The sequence below is a fragment of the Crocuta crocuta genome, unplaced genomic scaffold (genome assembly GCF_008692635.1).
Source record: "Crocuta crocuta isolate KB4526 unplaced genomic scaffold, BGI_CrCroc_1.0 scaffold549, whole genome shotgun sequence".
Lineage (NCBI taxonomy): Eukaryota > Metazoa > Chordata > Mammalia > Carnivora > Hyaenidae > Crocuta > Crocuta crocuta.
This window is the reverse complement of record NW_027529169.1, coordinates 1366590-1388786: the sequence shown is the minus strand read 5'-3', so window position 1 is coordinate 1388786 and position 22197 is coordinate 1366590. Positions and strand designations below refer to the sequence as shown.

At 53.3% G+C, this 22197-nt stretch overlaps 1 protein-coding gene across 1 annotated transcript in view; it reads right to left on the bottom strand.

The window, feature by feature from the left end:
- The window catches only part of LRP1 (LDL receptor related protein 1), an 81006-nt gene that overhangs the window by 52079 nt on the left and 6730 nt on the right, over window positions 1–22197 (bottom strand). Inside the window, exons 2-10 of the mRNA XM_077757422.1 lie at window positions 20012–20134; window positions 16765–16902; window positions 14525–14644; window positions 13688–13816; window positions 13304–13567; window positions 3392–3554; window positions 3090–3312; window positions 1891–2080; window positions 1131–1274 (exon numbers count right to left, since the gene is read on the bottom strand). Coding sequence (XP_077613548.1) covers window positions 1131–1274; window positions 1891–2080; window positions 3090–3312; window positions 3392–3554; window positions 13304–13567; window positions 13688–13816; window positions 14525–14644; window positions 16765–16902; window positions 20012–20134 — 1494 coding nt within the window. The remainder of the gene's footprint in view (window positions 1–1130; window positions 1275–1890; window positions 2081–3089; window positions 3313–3391; window positions 3555–13303; window positions 13568–13687; window positions 13817–14524; window positions 14645–16764; window positions 16903–20011; window positions 20135–22197) is intronic.

Below are 22197 nucleotides of genomic sequence, written 5' to 3'. Positions count from 1 at the left end.
CACACACACACACACACACACACACACACACACACACACAGCTACCGCCCAGCCTCTGGGACCATGGCCCATGGCTGCAACATCCCAGCTCTCCTGGTCAGGGAATACAGGTGTAGCAGGGCATCTGGGCCACATGGACAGACACATAAACATCTAAATTCCAAGGGACAGCACCCTGGGGTGTTGCCTGTGCACTCTGTGGGTGGGAAATTCGGCAAGAGTAACAGTAACACCGTTTCAGTTAAGTGCCCACTGAATCTGATTGGAATCTGGTCACTTTGGACCACTTCTGCTCTCATTCTTATTTAAGCCACATCACTTCTTGCTTACAGAGCAGTGATAGCCTCCTGCCACCTCCCTGCTGTCCATCCTCCACCCAGAGGCCAGCCAGTACGATCTTTTTGCAAATGTGAAGCACATCACGTCACTTCTCTGCTGGAAAGTCACCAAGAGCTCCTCTTCCCGTTTAGAATCCCATCCAACCTCTCCTTCCTGTCTCCCCTCACTCATGCTGCGCCGTTCTCAGCCTTGGAGCCTGGCACTGTAGAGTTCCTCTGCCAGGGAGGTCTGCCTTCAGGTCATCACGTGATCCAACTCCTCACATCATAGAGAGCTTGGCTCCACTCCTACCTCCACAGAGAAGCCTTCCCTGACCACTCTGTCTAACCTAGAGCCCTCGGCATCATCAGCAAGTCTACGCTCCACTCTATTTTCTTCCTAACACCAGGTACCACCCGAAGTTATTTTTATTTGTCTGTCTCCTCTGCCAGACTACAAGCTCTGGAAGGCAGAGACGACATCTATCTTGTCACTGCTGAATCCTCACCGCCAGGACGGTGCCAGACATCTACTACATGCTCACTAGATACTTGTTGAGTGAAAAAAATGAATGAATGAATTGAATGGGCCAGTTGACAGTCTTCCATGGAACCCGAGTAGGGTAGTGGGAAGAGCCTTGTTCTCAGATGTGGGTTCAAATTCCTTCTATGCCCCTCACTATAGGCAAAATGTTGGGTAAATTCCTTCATTTCTCTGCATCTCAGATAGAAACAGCCAGGCTGTAGGGAGATAGATACGGACACCGCCCCACCCCATCCCAGCAGGCACACGTGCCCTTCTCTGTCACTCACTCTTGCATGACTTCCCATCACTGCCCAGGCTGAAGCCGGAGCGGCAGCGGCAGGTCCGCGCCTTGTGGCTATTGGCCAGCAGGCAGATGTCGGAGCAGCCACCTGGCTTCCCAAACTGGTCATTCTCACAGGCGTGGCTCCTCACTGCAGGCAGGGGAGAGAGCTGGTCAGGAATCTTCAGAGCCCCCATGCCCAGGCCTTGAGAAGGCTTCCTGAAGTCTGACCACACTCCACCCTGCTGTGGTCTTTTAAATTCATTAATCAATCAATTAATTTTTAAGTAGGCTCCATGCCCAATGTGGGGCTTAAACTCATAACCATGAGATCAAAAGCCACATGTCCCATGAACAGAACCAGCCGGGCATCCCCCTGCTGTGGTCTCTATGCCTGTTGTCCCATTCGAAGATTCAGAAACCACAGGACTAAGATTTCTCTGCCCCACCACAACCTAACCTTCAGATGCTCAGAGGGGTGCTTCTGTGATCAGGGGAGAGAGTCATGCCATTGTCTATGGTCAGGTGCTTCTACTATAAAGCAGCCAGGGAACTGGGAGGAGCCTATATTCTGAACAGAATGGGGGGCAAGGGGCTCCAAGGAGGTGGGATCTGGAGGCTAAGGGACAGGAAGAGGCTGGCAGGGGAATCTGAGGGCACGGGGGAGATAGTCTGGGGTGGATGGCTACCTTCCCTGTAGTCATGATATGAGAGAACTGGGGTTTCCCATAAGAGGGTCCAGAGAAAGGCTGTGGAGCCCCACCCACCTCGGGGTTGACGCCGCTGGTGGTAGATGTGGAGGGCACCACCCTTGTCCACACGGGTGACGACCTGGTAGTCAGTGCTGTTGAATCGATTCACTCGGATCACGCTCGTCTTCTGCTGGGCATTAGCGTTGTCCGAGTTGGTGGCATAGAGATAATTCTCAAACACGGTCAGACCATACAGATGCTCAATCTGAGATGGGCAAGCAGGAATGGTCAACGTGAGAGAAGGGAATCCTCCCCTGGACTCTGGAGAGCCCCTTGGCTTCCCATCCATATCTCATCACTTGCACTCCCAACTTCGTTCCACGGCTGTCTAACTCCATGTTTTACTCCTGCAATCCTCTGGCTGGATGTTCTTGCTTTTGAGATCTTTGCTTGTCAAAACCCCACTTATCCTTCACAGAGCATTTCTTTGTAGAGCTTCTGGGATCTTCTAACCAGACACAGGCTCTCCTTTCACATCCCATCTCTCTGGCTATTATCCCCTGTCTGGTGATTTGTGGACTTACCCCATCCACTCTGCTCAAACCCCTTGAGGGCAGGAACAATGTCCCCCACAGATTCAGGCACACAGTAGATGATGGAATGATTTTGGACTGAATTGGAGTCGGGCCCTAAACTCTGTCCACAGAGAACATTCTTAGCTCAACTCCAGCCCCAGCTTGAGGAAGTTGAGAGGATAGACTTGCCTCAAGCAAGCCTGGTAACAGCCCCCACTACCCACATAACTTATCCAATGTAATCGACTGTCCTAGCTTGTCCAAGACAAAGGGATTTGCTGGTTTGTGGGACTTCCCAGGCTAACACTGGGACAATCCCTGACAAACAGGGATGGTTGGTTACCCTAAGTATCCCAGATTGGTGGTGCCACCTCTGAGTTGGAAAGGCTCTAGACTAGGTTCCAGTGCTATTTCTCAGCTGTGTAATCTCAGGCACATCACTAACCTCTTTCAACCCTGCTTTTTTCATCCACCAAAAGTGAACTAAGACACCCACCCATCTATCTCCCAGGGGTTGTTGTAAGGATCAAGTGAGAAAAGGGAAGTAAAAGATGTGTCTAAAATGACTGTTTCCACCAGAGGGGAAGCCACATCCTCTCCATGTCCATCCTGCTTCCCACCAGACAGACTGGTCTACACTGTCCTCCCTGTCACTGGGAGGCCTAAAGGATGGCTCCCCTGCAAAAGCTTCCCCCTCACCAGAATGCCCTGGATGATGGTCTGCCGGCCCTTGCCCTCGTAGTCTACCACTTCAATGTAGTCCAGGTAGGCATCAGCCCAATAGACGAGGCGGCTGACCAGGTCCAGCGTGATGCCGTGAGGAAACACAATCTTGCTATCGACCAGCTTGGTGCGGTTCTGCCCATCCATGTCGCAGCGCTCCACCTTTGGGATCTGCCCATAGTCAGTGAAGAACACCTTCCTGTGGGCAGAGGGCACATTAGCTGCGTTGTGGACATTGAACACTCTCCCTTCCACCACAGCCTCTGCCTGCCCCTCACCCCATGGCAGGGTCCAGGGCAATGCCCTTGGGGTTGTAGAGCTCCAGGTCCAGCAAGGTGACACATGTGTCCCCGTTACGGTTGCAGACAAAGATTCTATCATCGATGTCATCCACAAAGTAGAAGTTGCCTGTCAGCCAGTCGATGGCCATCTGTTCCACATCTGAAAAGTGTGAATGAAAGAGCTATGGGGGGAGGCCCACCTACAGACATACCCACCCCTTGTTAGCGCAGAACCCACCCCTGGAAGCCCACCTTCTCTGGGACAATCTCCATCACTTATGTAGGCAACAGCTGTCTCTCCTCTCTGAGCTCCTAGAGGAGTCACTGGCAAGGGCACATTTTGCCTTGTATTCATTGCCATCTTTCCACCTATCTGGCCTCTCCAAAGTGAAATGTCTGAGTATCTTCCCACAGAACCCTGCTCTGCACACCAAGTTCAAGGCCAGCACACAAGAGGCACTGGCTAAGTGTTGGCTGGTTAGTTGATGGACAAGCTTCCCCAACTCTAGACCTTCCTTGAGCAGGACCATCTTATTTTTTAGGTACCAAAAGGCATTGAGGACAGGTCCACTAGCTCATCCGGTATTTATATTTTTATTTATTTATTTATTTTGTAAATGTTTTATTTATTTTTTTAGAGAGAGATAGAGACAACATGAACAGGGGACGGTCAGAGAGAGAGGGAGTTACAGAATCCAAAGACAGGCTCCAGGCTCTGAGCTAGTTGTCAGCACAGAGCCCGATGTGGGGCTCGAACCCACGAACTGTGAGATCATGACCTGAGCCGAAGTCGGATACTTAACTGACTGAGCCACCCAGGTGCCCCTCATCCGGTATTTTTAAATATGCTTTTACTCAAGATACCAGCACTCAGGCTAACTAAAACATCACACATCTTCAATGTTGGCTGGACTTTCATGAATCTTATATGGTAAGTCAGGGTATCTCATGCTAGCCAGGGCACTGACCAAACACTGCATATGTTGCATGACTCTTAAACATGGAAAAGCAGGGGGGCACCTGGGTGGCTCAGTCAGTTAAGAGTCCAACTTCAGCTCAGGTCATGATCTTGTGATTTGTGAGTTCGAGCTCCACGTCAGGCTCTGTGTTGACTGCTCAGAGCCTGGGGCCTGCTTCAGATTCTGTGTCTCCCTCTCTCTCTGCCCCTCCCATGCTCATGCTCTGTCTCTCTCTCTCTCTGTTTCTCAATAATAAATAAACTTTAAATTTTTTTTTAAATGGAAAAGCAGGACACATCATCAATAAATTTAATCTGAGAGAAAAGTATGTCAAAATATGGTGCCCACAGAGATGGAAAAGGGAAGGCCCATGGTGTCAAAAGGTTGGAACCAGCGACATAGGCCAAACTTCCTCTACTCACCCCTGTTCCCATTTCTTCAATGTCCCTATTGCTCAATTTCCTCATGTCCTAGGGAGGGTAGGAAGGAGCAGAGAATAAGCTATAGGGCTGGAGGAAAGAGAACATAGGAGGAAGGCCGTAAAAGGACTCTGAAGGTAAACTGAGGCATGGCTCAGAAAGAAGGAGAACTTCAGCAAGGTGAGTAGGGGAGGAGGATGGAGACCAGGTGCCCACACTCAGTTTATGCCATCTCTGGAGGAGAAGGAAGAGGCTAAAAAGGACGGAAGAGGGTGGGGGTGGGGCAAGGGCAGTGGGAAGTCTGGAGACAGGGACCCCTGTTGGCCTCCTCTAGGCACCTCCTCTCCAGGACCCACTGGCTTCCATCCATTTACTGTCTCCTCCCCAACTACCACCACCAGAGGTGATCCCTCTTGCAAACTGGGTATCTCCTAGACAGCGACTCCTCGGGACCCCTGCCTTGCACTCCACCTCTACCAATTTCAATAGGTAAAGAGATCTTCGGACCACCTGCCTTCCGCTGAACCTTACCCTCACATGCTACCCACACTCAAACCCAGTAGGATAATTGTACCCCACAGAGCTTAGGTATAATGACTAGGTGCTCTACTCAACCCTTCCCTAATCCTTCCCCCTCCCCACAGGGATTCAGAGGCTACTTTCCGACACTGGGTGGGGGTGGGGGGCAAAGGGAACAGGAACGTGGCTCCCAAGGAACTTGGCTAGGCCCTGACACTGACTCACAGTCACAGGACTTAGGCTGGGGAGGAAGGGCAGGAGCCAATGTGAGGTTCTCATCAAACCAGTTTCCTCTTCAGGTCCCCCCTGTTAAATCCCACTTCAGGATGACTGGAGAAAGAAGTCCCAGGGATGAGGCATTGCCCCTGTGAGTGCTGATGCACCCCCAAACCCAACCACTCTCTCCCCTGGGCTCCTAGGACTGGTGCATCCTGACGACAGTAGAAGAGAAGGGCAGAGCAGCCTGGGAAGTGTGTCCCAGTCCATGTAGGAAGAGGGCCCAGTGCTGGGATAAGGCGATCACGCTGCCCCACACACTGTTACCACGGAGAAAACAGATTAAAATGAATGCTGCTGGGCCGCCTCCAGAGGAAACCCAAAGTCCCAAACCAGTGTGTGTGTGGCGGGGAGGGGGGATGGGGAGACTTGCCGCAGCACCAGGCAGCCAGTAGGCAAGTAGGTTGGAAGGCAAACAGGTTGAAAGGCAAATAGGGCTGTGTGCCCTTTACTCGGTGGGCACGGCGGGGGGCTGCTGGCATGCAAAGGAGCTTCATCATGGAAGCCGGTTTCCCAGCACCAGCTGGTGCAGCTGCGTCCTTCTCTCTAACTTCCTGAGGCTTCCCTGAGTCACTGCCCAGCTCTGGGCTGGCAACACCCTGCCCCTGCTCCCCATTCACCCTTCCCTCAGCAAGAAGGGGGGAGGAAGAAATATGAAGAGATCAGATGCCCGCCATCCCAGGTGCAGCTACACAATCACCCCCTAAGCCCTAGGAAGCGTTTGACCTTCGAGTCTCTCTCCTGGCCTGGGTTCCCTGCCAATTCCGGGAAGGAAGGCAGAAAGGATCGTCCTTGCTCTAGGTTATTTACCCTTGGCTGGTCTCCCTTTCCACCTCCCATAGGCCAGGCACAGCCCCGCTCAGCAGGCCGGTGAGGAGTTGGCAAGAACGGGAGTCCCCAGCCCGGCCTTGCCTCCACTTTGGTATTTTTGCAGCTGGAGACTATTAGTCGCAAGCAAAAAATCCTTTGTTATTCAACCCCCCTCCACCACATTATTTTCCTCTCTCCTAAAGTCCAGATTCCTCTGCCCGCCCAACCACACACACTCACACACATGCACACGTATTCATACACACACATACACTTGGCCACTCATACCTAAGGCCAGTGTAGACCGATGGGCTCAGGTTGGGAGACAGCACCTTCCCTCCTGGGTTCCCCTACAGGCAGTATCTGGGCCNTGTGCAGGCAAGTTAAGTCCTGGGTTACACCCTAGAGGACCTGAACATTCTGGCCCCACACATTCAGAGGGCAGCTGTCCCCGGCACCCCAGTCTTCTCAGGGCTGAGCCACCCCCAAAGCACCCTTCGGAGTGGCTCTGGCCAAAGACCCCAAATCCCGAAGACAGGAGAATCTCAAGTAAACCCAAAGAGAGGAAGGGCGCCAGGGTGGCTCAGTGTTTGGGCAGCCGACTTTGGGTCAGGTCATGATCTCACGGTTTGTGGGTTCAAGCCCCACGTCAGGCTCTGTGCTGACAGCTAGCTCAGAGCCTGGAGCCTGTTTCAGATTCTGTGTCTCCCTCTCTCTCTGACCCTCCCCTGCTCATGCTGTCTCTGTCTCTCAGAAATAAATAAAACATTAAAAAAAATTAAAAATGAAAAACCCAAAGAGAGGAATGCTATGTTGTGGGAAGGGCCTGAGGATGGTCTGGGGGCCAAGAAGTTGGGGATCCCTGCTTAGAGAAGGAGGCTAGGAAGCTGGGAGGGAGCGAGATAGTCAGAGGACAGACCACAGCTTGCCAGTAATATCACTAAAGACTTTCACTTCCAGGCTCCAGAATAGACCTGGCGTGTGTGTTTATAACTGGCGAGCCTTCCCTGCACCCCCCACCCCACCCCAATGCTTAGCACTCTGCATCCCCTATAACTCCAGTTTTTCTCAACTTCTCTACCGCTCACATTGTTCAAGAAATATTTCCTTAGGGGCGCCTGGGTGGCTTAGTCGGTTAAGCGTCCGACTTTCGCTTAGGTCATGATCTCGCGGTTCGTGGGTTCGAGCCCCGCGTCGGGCTCTGTGCTGACTGCCAGCTCAGAGCCTGGAGCCTGTTTCAGAGTCTGTGACTCCCTCTCTCTCTGACCCTCCCTGCTCACGCTGTCTCTCTCTCTCTCTCTCTCCTAGAAATAAATAAAAATATTAAAAAAAAAAAAAGAAATATTTCCTTAAACAGTGGCTGCTTTGCCAAAAACAACAGCCCACCCCATTCCTAAGAAGACCCTGGCTTCAGCTACAGGACTCCGGTCACTCTCCCTAAAGTAAATGTGGGGGAGGAAGGGAGCCACCATGCCCTGAGGAAATAGGACAGGGCCTGAGGCCTGCGGATGAGGGAGGATGAATCCCATTTCCACGTTAACCACATCCCTAGTGAACATGCATTCTGGTCCTTAGTCCAGGAAACTCCCCACCTCTCCCGTCACTCTGCTCCACCCTGGGCCAAGCCAGGCTCTAGACACTGACAGCCTGGGCTTGAATCTTGGTTTTATCACCTTTTAACTGTGAGATTATGGGAAAGTTACTTAATGTCTATGTCTCAGTTTGCTCATCTGTAAAATGGGATGGTACATTAATAGCACTGAGCACAGGGCCTGGCACATAATTAACACTCCACAAGTGGGAGCTGTTGGTTGTACCACCATCCTCCTTCACTTCAACCCCATTCTTCCCTACCTTGTCCACCAAGTTCCCATCCGTGCTCCAGCTAGAACCTTGTGGCTTCCCGACTAAAGGTGGGCCCTGCAGGTGCGCAGTGTGGGGCTCACACCTACTATCCTTCAAGACTCAGCTCAGGCACCCAGAAGAAAGATTTCTGTATTTCAGACTCCTGTATGCCCCAGTAATTCCTTTCATCACAGTCTGTTTACCTGACTACAAATACTGTGCGGGCAGGGTGCTGTCTTTCATCTCCGTCCCCAGTGTCTGACACACATATACTGATTCATTCAACAAATATTTGTTGAGTCCTGAGTCCTCACTCTGTTGTCCTAGAGCTGGGACATCACTTTTTCCCTTCCCTTCGACTGCCAGGAGCCTCCTTCTCTGGCCTTGGGATGCCCCCACCACGGTGGAGAACACATCTGTATGGTAACCCTCCTGCTTCTCAGAGCCACTCAGGGATCTCGCCCAGAGGGCTGGGAGTGGGCGGACAAGGAGAGTCGGGGGAGATGATCAGGAGCCTGGGGTCTTTGTAAGCAGGTAAGAGACTGCCAGGCAGGCCTGGCAGAAGCTTTCCCAAATGGCATGTCCTCGCGCTCCTGTTTCCTGCTGAGCCCTGACTTTAGCTCCTCTTGTTCCCGGAGAGGCCCCGGCTCAGCCACATCACATCACCTCTGTTCCCTGGGCTCCCTTCCTGCCCTGCTTGTACTTCCAGCCTGTGGTTTCTGCCCTGCTCCTTCCCCTGCCTGGCCCAGGTCCACACAGGCAGTCAGTGCTGGTCCCAGGGAGAAGATGCCTAGATTCTGCAGCTCTGATTCAGAATCAGAACCAGGATCTTCCCACTATTGAGAAATCCTTGCTGGGCTCTAAAACACATCTTTCTTGCTTAAGTTACTTCCTGTGGCTTGAAAACAGTGGGGGGGGAGTAGGAGCAGGCTGGGTGGAGAGGCAACTTCAAGGAGACAGCGGGGGAGGAGAGGACAGGCTGGAGCTAAGCCGGGAGACGGAGACGTGGGGCTGGCCTGGCCAGGGAGAGGAGAGAAGGGCTGTGAAATGATTAAGACACTCAGGACGGGAATGGGAAGCAAAAGCACCGGGATGCGGGTGGCCCAAGGCCAAAGAGTGTTGCTGGCAGGAGCTCCCCCCCAGGATTCTGACACCCTGCGGGCGAGGAAGGCCAAGGAAGGGGAGGGTAGTGGCTGGCTTTCATATATGAAGTCTGGAAGTTTTCCCTAGGCATAGGGTGGGAGGCTGAGAGGGCCCAGGCTGCCCAGTTCAGTGGAAAGACAGCTCCCCTTCCAACCAGAGAAGACAGTTCATCACAGACACAGGGGGGCTACTCTCAGCCCCCCTCTCTGCCTTCCCTCTAGACACATCACTACCCATTTCCTGTTGTGATTTTAAGCACACACATACACACACGCACACACACGCACACGCACACAAAGAAAGAGGAGGGATAAGTGAAACCGGCCAGCTGGACTTGGGGACTCATTTCGCAACCTTGCTGCCTGCAGTCTTGGGGGCCGTTTATTCTTACTGCCTCCTTCCCCATGAGGGATGGTGCAGGGAAGAAACCCCAGGACCCCTGAGGGCCCCTCCAGAGCATCCCCTCATACACAGAGCTTATTTCCCTGAAGGCCTCTATGCACAGCACAGCGTCAGAACCTCCCCTCACCACACACACCCCTTCCCAGGGCCCCAGTCCTGCAGTCTGCCCTCATTCTTTCTACAGTGGAAACATACTCAAAGCCTAGGGAAGACAGGTCAGAAGAGCACGGCCAAGGCAATGCAGGGCTGGCGGTGGACTGGGTCAGCAGACCTGACTTTCAGCCCTGCCCAGGGGCAGGCAGCAGGGGGTTGGGCAGAATCTAAGGTTCCTTGAGAGCATGGACAGAGGTGAGGGGCAGCATGCCCAAGCCAGGCCTGGCCCTGGTACTTCCAGACCTACTCAGCCCTCTGGGTCTCAGTTTCCAGAACTTCAGTCTTTTGTGTATCACTTTCGAAATACTTGCCAAGGTGATGCACAGCTTGCACTATCATTTACCTATTGTTTCTTTAAGTCAACTCATTTTCCTTATTTTGCTGTATCCCAAGCAATCTATGAAATCACAGGGTTGATATACTAATTATGGGAATTTCCTAATGGGCATTAAAAAATAAAAATTAACAATAAAGAAATACACATCCATATACAACCTAAAGTCAAGGCAGCCTGCTTTGGGAAAGGCAGTATTAAGAACTGAGGGGCCAGCCTTGGTCCTCCCTAAGGGTCTTCTGGCCCTTGCTACCATGTTCTCCAGTCACAGAACCAGACTCCACAGAGACCTCCCCATGCTGCTGGGACAGTAGCAGAGGGAAGGATGGGGCCGAGGATTACATCCCAGGAGGGAGAGGAAGAGGTGAGGACCCAGCCTCCAAGCCCCCTCTCCCAATCCAAATCAGTGAAAGTCACAGACAGAGGAAGGAGAGCTGGCAGCCTGGGCTCAATTAAGGGAGGAAAGTGTGCACGCGCATACGCGCGCGCACACACACACACACACCTTCCAGAACATGTGAGGACATTAGAAAGAGAGTATCCCCCAACTCTTGAGTAGAAACAGAGGTAAGAAACTGTGATCAAGACAGGAAAAAGCAGGAGCTTAGACCCCAAGTTGGCTCGACGGGGTGTGTCCTGGAAGATGCACCAACCACTGAGCGTGGCAGGGCCTTGGGAGGGGCCCTCTGAGGGTTCCTGGGACTCAGAGCAGGTCTGGCTCACACATGCCCTAGGACCCATGTGAAACAGGCTCACTTCCTGGCCTCCTTCCTTTTTTCTATTCTATTTCTGTTCCCAGAGCTTTCTCTGGGGCAGGCTCCCCCTTCTTCCCACACCAGCAAGCAGGCTTCTCTCAGCTTCTCTGACTCTTGGCCTCTGGGCCCCAGCACCTCTCAGTTGTCAGACTCCTCCCTCCTGCATGGGGCTTCCTCCCAGGGGTGCAATGGAGGTCATGGTCCTAGCCAGGAATGAGATGATTGCAGGGAGGGCTCGCCCAGGGGGCAGAGAGAAAGCAGGAGAAAGCAGCAGCCTTTCTTCTTCATCCCCCTAAGAGAGCTAATTACAGGCCAGCAGCCCACTGCACAGGTGAGTGCCTGGGACAGCCACCCGCACACCAGGACAGGGCACTCAGCTTCTCCTGGGAAGGGGCTGAGCTAGGGATGGGGGAGGGTGCTAGGGGAGAGACACTTCCGACATCCTCATCTCAGGGCCCATAATTAGTCTGTGGGATGAGAGCAAAACAACCATCCTCAGGGTGACAGCCAGACATTCAGGCGGCATGGGGTGTGGGGTGGGGGCAGGGCAGGGAGGAGGGACAGAGGCTGGGGCCACAGGAACCCACTCATCTACTCCACTAGCACTTCCCCCCGGAACGTTGGTCTCCTCCTGCCTCCTGGACTCTGCCCCAGAGGGGCCCAGTGAATCCAGCAGAGCGGGAGGCAAGGTTCTGTTTGCCAAGGGAGGGGTACCCGCCTGAGCTTATTTCCTGCTTCACTTTGGGAGGAAGGCAGGAGAGGGGGCCAAGCCAGAGCAAAAGCGGGGAAGTTTCCCATCAGGGCGCCCTCGCCAGACGCCTACCCACGAGCCCCATCGTCTGGCCCTGAGGCAGGGCCAGGGAGGGAGCTGCCAGAGCTGTTTGCCCAGACAGGCCTGTTGGGTGGGGCCGTCAACAAGGTGCAGGGAGAGGGCAGCCGTCTCACGGGGTCTCGCCCTGTGCTACCCTACCTGCCATAGGGTTCCCTGATCTGTCCACCCCTCAAGAGCTCCGCCAACGAAATGTGGCAGCCCCCAGCCAGCATTCCAAGGAAGGCGTATCTGATCACAGGTGAGCCTTGGGGACCCACAGCCCAAGGACATCACTGGGATGCTCTGCAGGGGCTGGAGCCGACGTGTGGACCGTACAACGAGGCCACAGAAGGTGGGGGCTCTCAGGAACCCCTGCAACCTCGAGGCTAAGCCCATGTATCCTCTGGGAATCTCTGTGGGGGTCATCATATGTGGACGTAATAAAGGAACTTTAAGATCTTCTACCGGGCCCAAGGTCCACCGTCCTAAAGCCTGTGACCTACCTCTGGCTTTCACTCTAATTTATCTGATCTGGACAGGCAAGTTCATACCCATGATGCAGATTAGGAAATCAAAGCAGGGACAGGGAATTCTGATTTACTCAAGATCACAGATCAAGTTACCCTCCCTCCCGAGGGTCAGATCAACCACAGGCCAGATCTTCCCCCTCAGCCCTGCGGTGCATTTCCTGGAAATGCAATGGTGCCAGATGTTTTGTGTGTTTACGTAACGGCATCTGAGAGGAGCAGGGCTGCTCTAGGCAGTGGATGCCCTGGCCCCATCCCTACGTACACCCCATCTTCTACCCCTAAGACAGCAAAGTACATCGCTGGGAAGAAGTTTGAATGGGAACATCCAGGAGGTCTTCAAACACTCCTGTGGCCCCAGGGCTCACTGATTCTCCTATAGTCCCATTCACTGCCACAAAGCGCCCCCCCAAAACAGCCTCAGGATCCCCACACTCACCCTGCAGCCGTGGGTCCATTCTGGCGATGCCCCCAAGGAAAATGATGGAAAATGGAGACAGACCCAGTCAGGCCCTGACCTCTTTGCCCTCAGTTCTAACTTAGCAAGGTTCCCCCCAGGCTCCAGGCCTTTTCTTTCCCTTGCCCTGGCTCCTGCTGCATGGGAAAGCCCCTCTGTGGTCTAATCAACACTCTTCTCTCTGAGAAGGGACAGTCCCTGGTCTCTGGAGATTGACCACTCAGTGCCCCCTTGGCCCTCTTCCTCAGCCCTGGGACAAAAATCGGGAGCCAATTAGAGCTCAGAGAGAGGGAAGGAAGCATAGCCATAACTCTGCCCCTGCTCCAAATAGGTGTCACCTTGTGCAGCTCCCTGCCTTGCCTTCAGTCAAGGGCATCTTATTTAGACTCCTGCCTTAGACAGGGGTCATCCTGTCTAACTGCCTTTGTCCTAGGCAGGCGCCAGCTTGCCCATCTTCCCTCCCTTCCTCTGCTCTCCAAGCTGGGAGCAGCCAACTCACGGTGCAGACTGAGGGAGATGTTGATGGTGTGCTCATCCACGAAGCCCTTCAGGCCAGGCATGCGGGCACACTTGAGCTGTGTCTGGGCAGCGTTGTCCCCAACGTGCACCCAACACACAGTCTCGTTGGTGTAGCTGAAGTCCATGGCTGTGGTCTGCCGTGTACTAGTGGGTGTGATGGTGGACACCTGGGCCCCACTCAGGTATGTAGCCAGGATGTTCTGGGAGTTGGCAATCAGCAGCACAGGGGGCCTGTCTACTGGCTCTGTAGATGGAGGAGAGAGGGGCCGATGCAGCAAGAGGCTCTAAGACCTCTCAGGCTACTCCCCATCGGGGAGCAACATGGAGGCCACCTATCTTTGTGGCCACAGGTGCCCCCACCTACCATTCTTGGCCTTGCAGGAGCGGTTGTCTGGCTGCAGCAGGTATCCTTCCACACAGCCACAGGTAAAGGAGCCATCCGTGTTGGTACACAGCTGGCTGCAGGTGCCGTACACTGAGCATTCATCAAAGTCTGCAGGGCAAAGGGCAAGAGCATGGTCATCTCCAGTACAATAAGCTCAGGGAAGTGGGTGCCCTCACACACCACTCTCGGGTGGTGTGCATCCCTACAGCCTCTTTGGAGGACAATTGGACAGAATCCATCACAACAAGAAAGGTGCAAACTTTATCACCTAGCAAGTCCAAACTTGGAATCTACCCTTGAGAAATACCCACACACGTGCACTTTGTCCATTCATTCAGAAAGGATTTCTTGAGTACCTACTACATAACAGGCACTGTCCTAGGCTCTGAGGCTACATCCATGAATAAAACAGATTCAAACTGCTGCCCTCACAAAAACTTAAATTCTGATGATAAATTGGCATTTCCATCATAAAACAGAGAAGTGAGAGTGGATGTCAGAGGTATGTTAGAGGTGACAGTGCAGTGGAAAAGTGACTGGTGCTGTGGAAAAAATATTAAGCAGAGAAAGGGGATAGAAAACTCACGTATGATCGATGTAATTTTAAGAGGAATTTAGAAGCCTGGTGGAAGCAAGTGGTTAGGGCTCACAGTCATGCCCTGAGGCTGCTGGGCAGGTGGCCAGGCCTCCTCTCCTGCACCTTCCGTCTCTTCTTCTCCTACCCCAGCCAGGCCCACGGGCCGGACCCCAAGCCCGCCCCCGCCGGCGCCCACCCAGCACGCACACAGGTGCATACAAGCACACACACTCACATACCTTTGCAGGTCTTGCCATCTGCCTGCAGCTGAAAACTATTGTTGCAGTAGCAGGTGGGCCCGTTGAGTGTGGGGACACAGTGGTGCTGGCAGCCCAGCTGAGAACACTGTCCTTGGAGCTCTATGTGGGGGCAAGCGACACACACTTAGGCCCCCAAGCCTGGAGGCCACACACAGACCATGACCATGACCTTCCCCTTGACTTCTGTCACCCTTCAGAAACTACTTCCAAGACTTGCTGTTTCAGAGATGAAAGAGGCTTAGAAATCATCTAACATATTTTGGAAGTGAGGAAACTGAGGCCCAGGGAGGTTATAAAGCAGGCCCAAGGTCCCATAGCCAATTATGGCTTAGAACCCGTATCTCCCTGCTCTGGCTGCTCTGGTCTCCCTCTGTCTCCATGAAAGAGGGGCTCTGGCAGTTGTGGGGGTCAACAGGAAGCAATGACAGTGAGTCTCATTCCCTTCATATGCCTCTCATCTACCCTGCCCAGGACCCACAACACTGCTTTGGGGCTGAGGGTGAGGAGTGGGCATGGGATGGGGTCTCTCCCCTCAGGATCCCAGCTCTGGTCTGGGAAGCACCTCCCCAGCCCATCCCTCAAGCCCTAGAGACCTCAGAGAGAAGGTCCAAGATCCAGGTAGAAGATGGGAGGAGGAGCAAAACTGGTTCCCTCAGGACCTTTCTCTAATCTTTTCCTCCTGCCGCTGACCCACTTCCACAGGGGAGACAGAAGGGAATGAGACAGGAGGGGGAAGAGGTGGGAGAGCAGCTGCCCCCCCAGACCAGCGACCCAATTAATGGCCTTGCGTGGGGCCAGGCGGCCTGGCCACAAAGACCCCTTTGTCCAGCTGCCTCACACCCCCACTGCCTCCCCAGCTAGGAGAGAGAGCTGCCCGAGATGCTAAGACGTTTAGAGGCACTAAGCCTGCCAGGAGGAGCTGGGCTGGGGGGCCAGGCCCCGGTTATTTCTTTTCCTCACCACCTCCACCCAACAGCCCAAATGTGCTGCCTGTCCAGCCTTTCCCCACAAAGGATGGAGATGGGGGGGGCGGTATTGTTTGTTCTGGAAAATCTAGAGAAGAATTTCTTTTTTGGACATGCAGAGGATAAGGAGGCCCAACTTCTGTCATATCAGAGCAGGGAGTCCAGACCCTAGGTTCTCTGGGTTTCTTTGTTGTTTTTGATGCTAACAAGGTACTCAAAAGGAAGCAAACCTGAACATGTACCATGCGCTAATATGGGATGGGCACGGTAATTAAAGTCAGCCCCTAGGCCGAAGCTCTGCATCATATCCTGGGAGCTCCTGACAAAAACATGCAAAATCAACCCAAGGAAAGGATAAAAGTCTTCCACAAACTCCTTTGCTCCACACTCCCTGGCCTCAGTGAACAGGATCCAGATGTGTCTTCTCCCACAGGCAGATGTTTCTGACATGCGTACGAGCCAGGACGCCACCCTCACCCAGGGACCTGCTCAGGCTCTGGAGACCTTGAGCTCAAAAGAAGGGAGAAGTCACTATACCCTATTCCCTGCCTCACACATCTGAGGCTCTGCCTTACCGACGGAATCCTCCCCCATCGCTCACGCGTGACCCTGACTCTCCCTGGCTTACAGGGACCTTTGGGGGAAGAATAGCAGGGCTGGTGACCTGAGCTACAGCGGGAAGGGACCTATCATCCTAACGTTCCCTCCTCAGCCTGGATGACCTCCCATCAAACAGCTTCAGAGTGTCGCAAAGATCTGCACTTCCTGGGGGATGGCTTCCGGGGCATTGATGGGGTGGCAGGTGAACCAAACTCCACATCCCCACCCTCAGCTTCACTCACAGCATCTGCTCTTCCCTGTTCACACTCAGGTTTCATGTAAGAAAGGACCCTACTATCTGCAACAACAAGGTATGAAAATGCTGACCTAGTGCAAAGCTCTCATTTTACAGGTGGGATGCTGGGGTTTGGAGAGAGGTAGTGACTAGCCCAAGCACACACAGCCAAAGAGAAGTGTCCAGGCCAGCGCCCACACTGATCCCCCCAGGGCTGTTGACCAAGCTCCAAGCCCAAAGGCCCACTGTTTTGGATTGCTATCTGGTGGCAAATTTGTGTATGGGAGCAGGACAAGGCCTCATCCCCACTGAAGGTGTGGGGACAGTCCTCGGACAGTGGGGCTCCAGAGCCATCACAGGCCCGGCTGAGAACTCATTGCATCCATCTCCTGGAGCAGGAGGAGTGGAAGACCCCTTACCTCGGCAGTGGGGCCCCTCGTCCGAACCATCCACGCAGTCCTGGACCCCGTTGCAGAGGCGGGACATGAGAATACACATTTCCGTGCCCAGGCAATTGTGTTCATTTGGCTGACATCGCTGGGCCTTACTCTGTGGACCTGGGGGCAGATGGGAGGGCTAACATGAACAAGCTGGCTACACTGGCTGTCTGGCCAGCTGTTTACCAGGAGAGGGGATGAGAACACCGAGACTGGGGTTTCAGATACCCGCATTTCTTAATCTCAGGAGGCCTCAGGGGCTGGTTAGATTTTTCCACCTAGAGCTCTTTGTCATCACTCCCAATGGTAGTCACACATCTGGGAGGAGCCAGGCAGAGGCGAGAGCTAGGCCTTCAGCACAGTCTGCTCCCCAAATGCCCGATACCTATGGACCCCAACACCTCCACACTGTACACTCAGCAGATGGGCCAAGACTTAGAGGTGAAAGGTTCTGATGAGCCGAGGAAAGCAGAGTTTGTGGCAGAGACGCTCAACTGTTAAAGAACACTCTCTTCCCATAGCTCCCTAGGGCACAGAGCCGGGGCTGAAAGCCAGACTAGGTTTCTGGAGCTGCACCGTCCAACACATAGCAACAGCCATACGTGGCTATTGAGCACCTGGAATGTGACTAGTTCAAACTGTAAGTATAAAATATACACTGGCTTTAAAGACTTAAGCTTTTTAAAATTTTGTTTATTTTTTATTTTTTGAGAGAGAAAGAGCTCATGAGCGGGGGAGAGGGGCAGAGGGAGAGAGAAAGGATCTTAAGCAGGCTCCATGCTGAGCATGGAGCTCGACACAAGGCTTAATCCCATGACCCAGGGATCATGACCTGAACTGAAATCAAGAGTCAGACGCTCAACCAACTAAACCACCCAGGCACCCCTGGCTTTAAAGACTTAATACCAAAAGAAAAATTTAAAAAATAAAAGACTTAATACCACATACACACAAAAGAATGCAAGAGATCTCATTACTATTATATGGTTAATATACAGAAATAATATTTCAGATACATTGGGTAATATAAAATTAAAATTGGGGGTGCCTGGGTGGCTCAGTCGGTTAAGCATCCGACTTCGGCTCAGGTCATGATTTCATAGTTTGTGGATTCGAGGCCCGCATCGGGCTCTGTGCTGACAGCTCAGAGCCTGGAGCCTGCTTCAGGCTCTGTGTCTCCCTCTCTCACTGCCCCTCCCCCACTCATGCTGTCTCTCTTGTCTCAAAAATAAATAAATTATTAAAAATTAAAAAAAATAAAATTGACTTCACTGAACTACTCTTACCTCTTTTAATGTGGCTACTAGAAAATTTCAACAATCACATATGTGGCTTGCATTATATTTCTTTTTTTTTAAATATTTTATTTATTTTTGAGAGAGAGATAGAGACAGCATGAGCAGGGGAGGATCAGAGAGAGAGGGAGGCATAGAATCTGAAACAGGCTCCAGGCTCTGAGCTAGCTGTCAGCACAGAGCCCGATGCGGGGCTCGAACCCAAGAACTGTGAGATCATGACCTAAGCCGAAGTCGGACGCTCAACCGACTGAGCCACCCAGGTGCCCCGCTTGCATTATATTTCTATTGGATGATACCACTATAGATGCCCAACCCCAGAGCAGGCTGCCTAGTGGAAGGATTTGGGAAACATCAAGGGTTGTGGCCCACTGATGATGTCTCTGGTACTTCCTTTGTTTCCCAGGAAGATGGGCCAGGGCGAGAAGGGTAGAGCTCCTCAGGGAATCCTAAGGAGGCCACCCAGTTAGGATGCTGGCTGAGCCCGTGGGCTAGGAGACGGACCACTGCACACTGGCTCCCATGCCTGGACAGGGTGTATGCGAGAGTGTCTGCGTGTGAGTACATCTATCCACGTGTGCCTGGGGAGGAGTACACGTATACAGGTGAGGGAGGGGAGAAGTGAGGAGCGTGGAGTGAGGGTATGTCTGCACGTCTCTGTGTGCTGGTGCTTCTGGCCTCAGTCTGTGCATTTCCATGGCCTTCTGGAGTGAGTCTGGGGCGTCTGTCTGAGGTTGGGCTTCTGCATCCCCGTTTGAGAGTGTTGACTCTGTGTTGCTATAAGAATGTGTCTATGCTGACATCTGCCCCGGTGTGTGTGTGTGTGTGTGTGTGTGTGTGTGTGTGTGTGTGTGTGTTGGGGGACGGGGGGAATGTATCGAGGCCCAGAGTATGATGGGTCTGGGAGGCTATATGAGTGGGAGCAATGTGGGGATGTGTATTAGGTGAGGTTTACGTCAAACTGAAGGAAGAGCTGGAACCTCTGCATGGCTTTCATTACCCCCACATCAAGCATCAGGGTAAAAAAATGTAGGGCATAAAGGTGGCATCAGACAAGAAGAATCTTGAGGCTGAACTCCCCTCATGATAGAAACACTTGAAGAATATCCCCGGCCCCGCCCCTCAAGGGAAGAGAAGAGACAGAGAGAAGTGGTGGCTCCCTTTCTGGCTGTAAAATGACTCCTGAGCACTGTGGGTGAGGATATAGGGAGAGGACAGGGGAGGGAGCTAGAGCAGGATAAACCTGGGAGAGAGAACAGGGACAGACCTAGGAATGCAGGGTCTCCTAGACCCCGGCCCAGATTAGCCAAGCAGGGAGAGGCTGAAGGTGGAGACCCCAGGACTCGCCAGCTGCCCAGGACTCTGGGGTCCCGCCAGCAAGTCCTCCACCCCCCACTGGCAGGGTAAAGGCTGGGTGCGGACCTTTCTCCCAGTTTAAACAGCTGCCTCTGATTACACCACTTACTGGGGCAGGGGAAGGCGGGGGTGGCGGGAAACGCACAGGGGTGGGGCTTCTGGTACAGAGACTGAGCAAGAGCCAGTGGCCTTTGGCCTGGGAACCTGAGGACAGGAAGAGGACCTGGCAAGACCTGGGGGTACTTATAAAGAGTCAGAAGTCTCAGAGGTGGGAAGAAGGGGACTGAGCAAGAGGGGAAGGGAAGCTGGTCTCTCTCCTTCCAGCAAAGCTGGACAACAGAGTCTCTGGCAGGCTTGGGGGTGCAGCAGCTAAGGGAGCAATCAGATGTGTCATTCTGAGCACATCACGCACCGTGCCGGGCACTTTGAAGAGGGGGAGAGGATAGTTTTAGCTGTGTCATGGTCAAACAATCACAGAGCAAGGTCCACACCAGGCTAGAGATCAGTTGTCCTTATCCCAAACTCCCTGAGCCAAAAGGGAAAGGGGTTTGGGGGAAGGGATCAGAAAGAGTACTTACAAATTTCAGGGGCCTCATCAGATCCATCCGGGCAGTCCCTCTCACCATCACACCGCCAGCCCTTGGAGATACAGGTGATCTGGTCTCTGCAGGCAAACTGCTTGGGGCTACAAGTCTTAGGGGCTAAGAGTAAGGAAAGAAAACAAGGGTATAAATGAAAGGTGGAGGCCAACTCTATGGCCTTAAAGTCCCTAGAGCTCCTCTTTCTTTCCCAGCATGAGTCCCATCTGGCCCATACTCTGAGCTACAGTCCAGGTACCTAGGGCNCCTGTGATCTTGGGTGGTGGGGGGGGGGGGAGGTGGGAAAGGATGCAGGGAACGTATTGTATGGCCTGCCCACCGCATCCCAGATGCTGCTTGTTTAGTGTGCCTCTCTGGTTCTCAGGATCAAAGCCCTTGCTCTTCTGCATTACTCTGGTCAGATTCCAGCAGCCCCAGCTTTGCTGACTGAGAGTGATGGTGTAGGATCAGGCATTTAGGCCTTTGAAAGTTTTTCCTCTTTATCTTTCTTTCCCTCCCACTAGAAGCTGAGGGCTGCTTTTTTTTTTTTTTTTTTTTTTGAGTAAGCTCTATGCCCAATGTGGGGCTTGAACTCACGACCCTGAGATCAAGAGTCCCATGCTCTACCCATCAAACCAGTCAGGCACCCTAAGAGCTGCTCTTTTCTAACCTCTCTGTTCAGTCTGCCCTCTGCGGCACTCTTGGTTCCTGAAACCCATCACCCTGCCCATCTCCAGCTCCTAACCACCCGGCCCCCAGACAGGAAGTAGTGGGGGGTGCCCTCGGCACAGTGATGGTTTGGGGAATGCATCAGCAGAAGTATAGGATGGCAAGGTAGGGCACGGTGTGGAGCCCTCCCTCCACCTCCATTCTCTAAAGCCACAGCTCCCCTTGTTGGTTAAACCTCAAGGAGGACTTTCAGTAGATGTCGTCCAAGATAAGAGACACAGAAGACGGCGCAGGATGCCATAGCCCGAGAGCAGCAGCAGCAGGGTAAGTGGGAGCCAGTTTGAGCCCAGCTAACTTTTGAAGTTACTACATCTAGGACCTCTCTGCCCTGTCCTTCACCCCCTCTTCACCTTCCTCTGCTCCTGCCCTGATTTCTTGCCTCATTCTCCAAAGAATTAAGAATGGTAACACTAACTCTTACTGTGGGCTCGGTATGTACAGGAACTGTAGTCAAGCAGTTCTTTCCATGTACCATCTCACTTAATCCTCTCCAAATATGACAAAATAGGTAATACCATCATTCATAGATGAGGAAGCCAAGCCCCAGAGAAGGTAGGATCACATAGCAGGCAAGTGACAAAACCAGGACTCAAACCAGTTGAGCCAATGCTAAGCTTTTAACCAGTGCAGTCCACATCAGCCTCCCCACTCCCACGAAGAGATCCTCAGGGGCTGTTCCTTCCAACCCTGTCACCGTGTCCTCCACGGGAAGAAAAGTTCCCTGCTCTCCCTCATCCCCACCCAGGGCTGGGTTCCCAGTCTCCCAGCCCACCATCGCCTTTTCCTTGGCCTGTTGTAATTCCATCCCTATTCAGCTGGTATGCACTGAAGACCAGCCTGGGGTGCCAAGGAGGAGCGAGATGCCCCCTTGGGAGCCCCAGCCCCCCTGGGAAGACAGCTGTACACAACTAACCCAAATGCAGGGCAGAATGAGCTCAGGGCTGGGACGGAGTATAAATAAAGTATGTCAGGGCTCTGAGCAGGAAGGGATAGAGTCTGTAGAGGGCCACACGGAGACGATGGCCTCCCTCCCTAACCCCCATCTCTGGCAGAAGGGACAGCACCCAGGCCCCCGGCCAGGATGAGAGCCGAGTTCAGGAAACACATCAAGGATGGCCTGGCCTGGCTCCCCCACCCGCGGCGTCCCCCTCCCCTACCTCCCACCCTGAGCAGGGAATAAAGGCCCCTTGAGGAGGTGGATAATGCTGAGTTCATTGCCCCACTGGGCCAGCTGTGAGGTCTTCCCGGGGAAACAGCCCGCCAGCCTAGTTAGCATGCCGGAGACCGGTCCTCTTCCCCTGGCCAGCCGAGACTGGCTGGGGGTGGGTAGAAGGGGCTGGAATGGGACTAGAGGGGCAGATGGGCTGTTTGGAGCCCAGAAACGGCCCCCATGCCACCCCCACCCCTTCACATGGATTTAGTCCACGCCCCCACTCCTCCTCCAGGGAGAACTCACA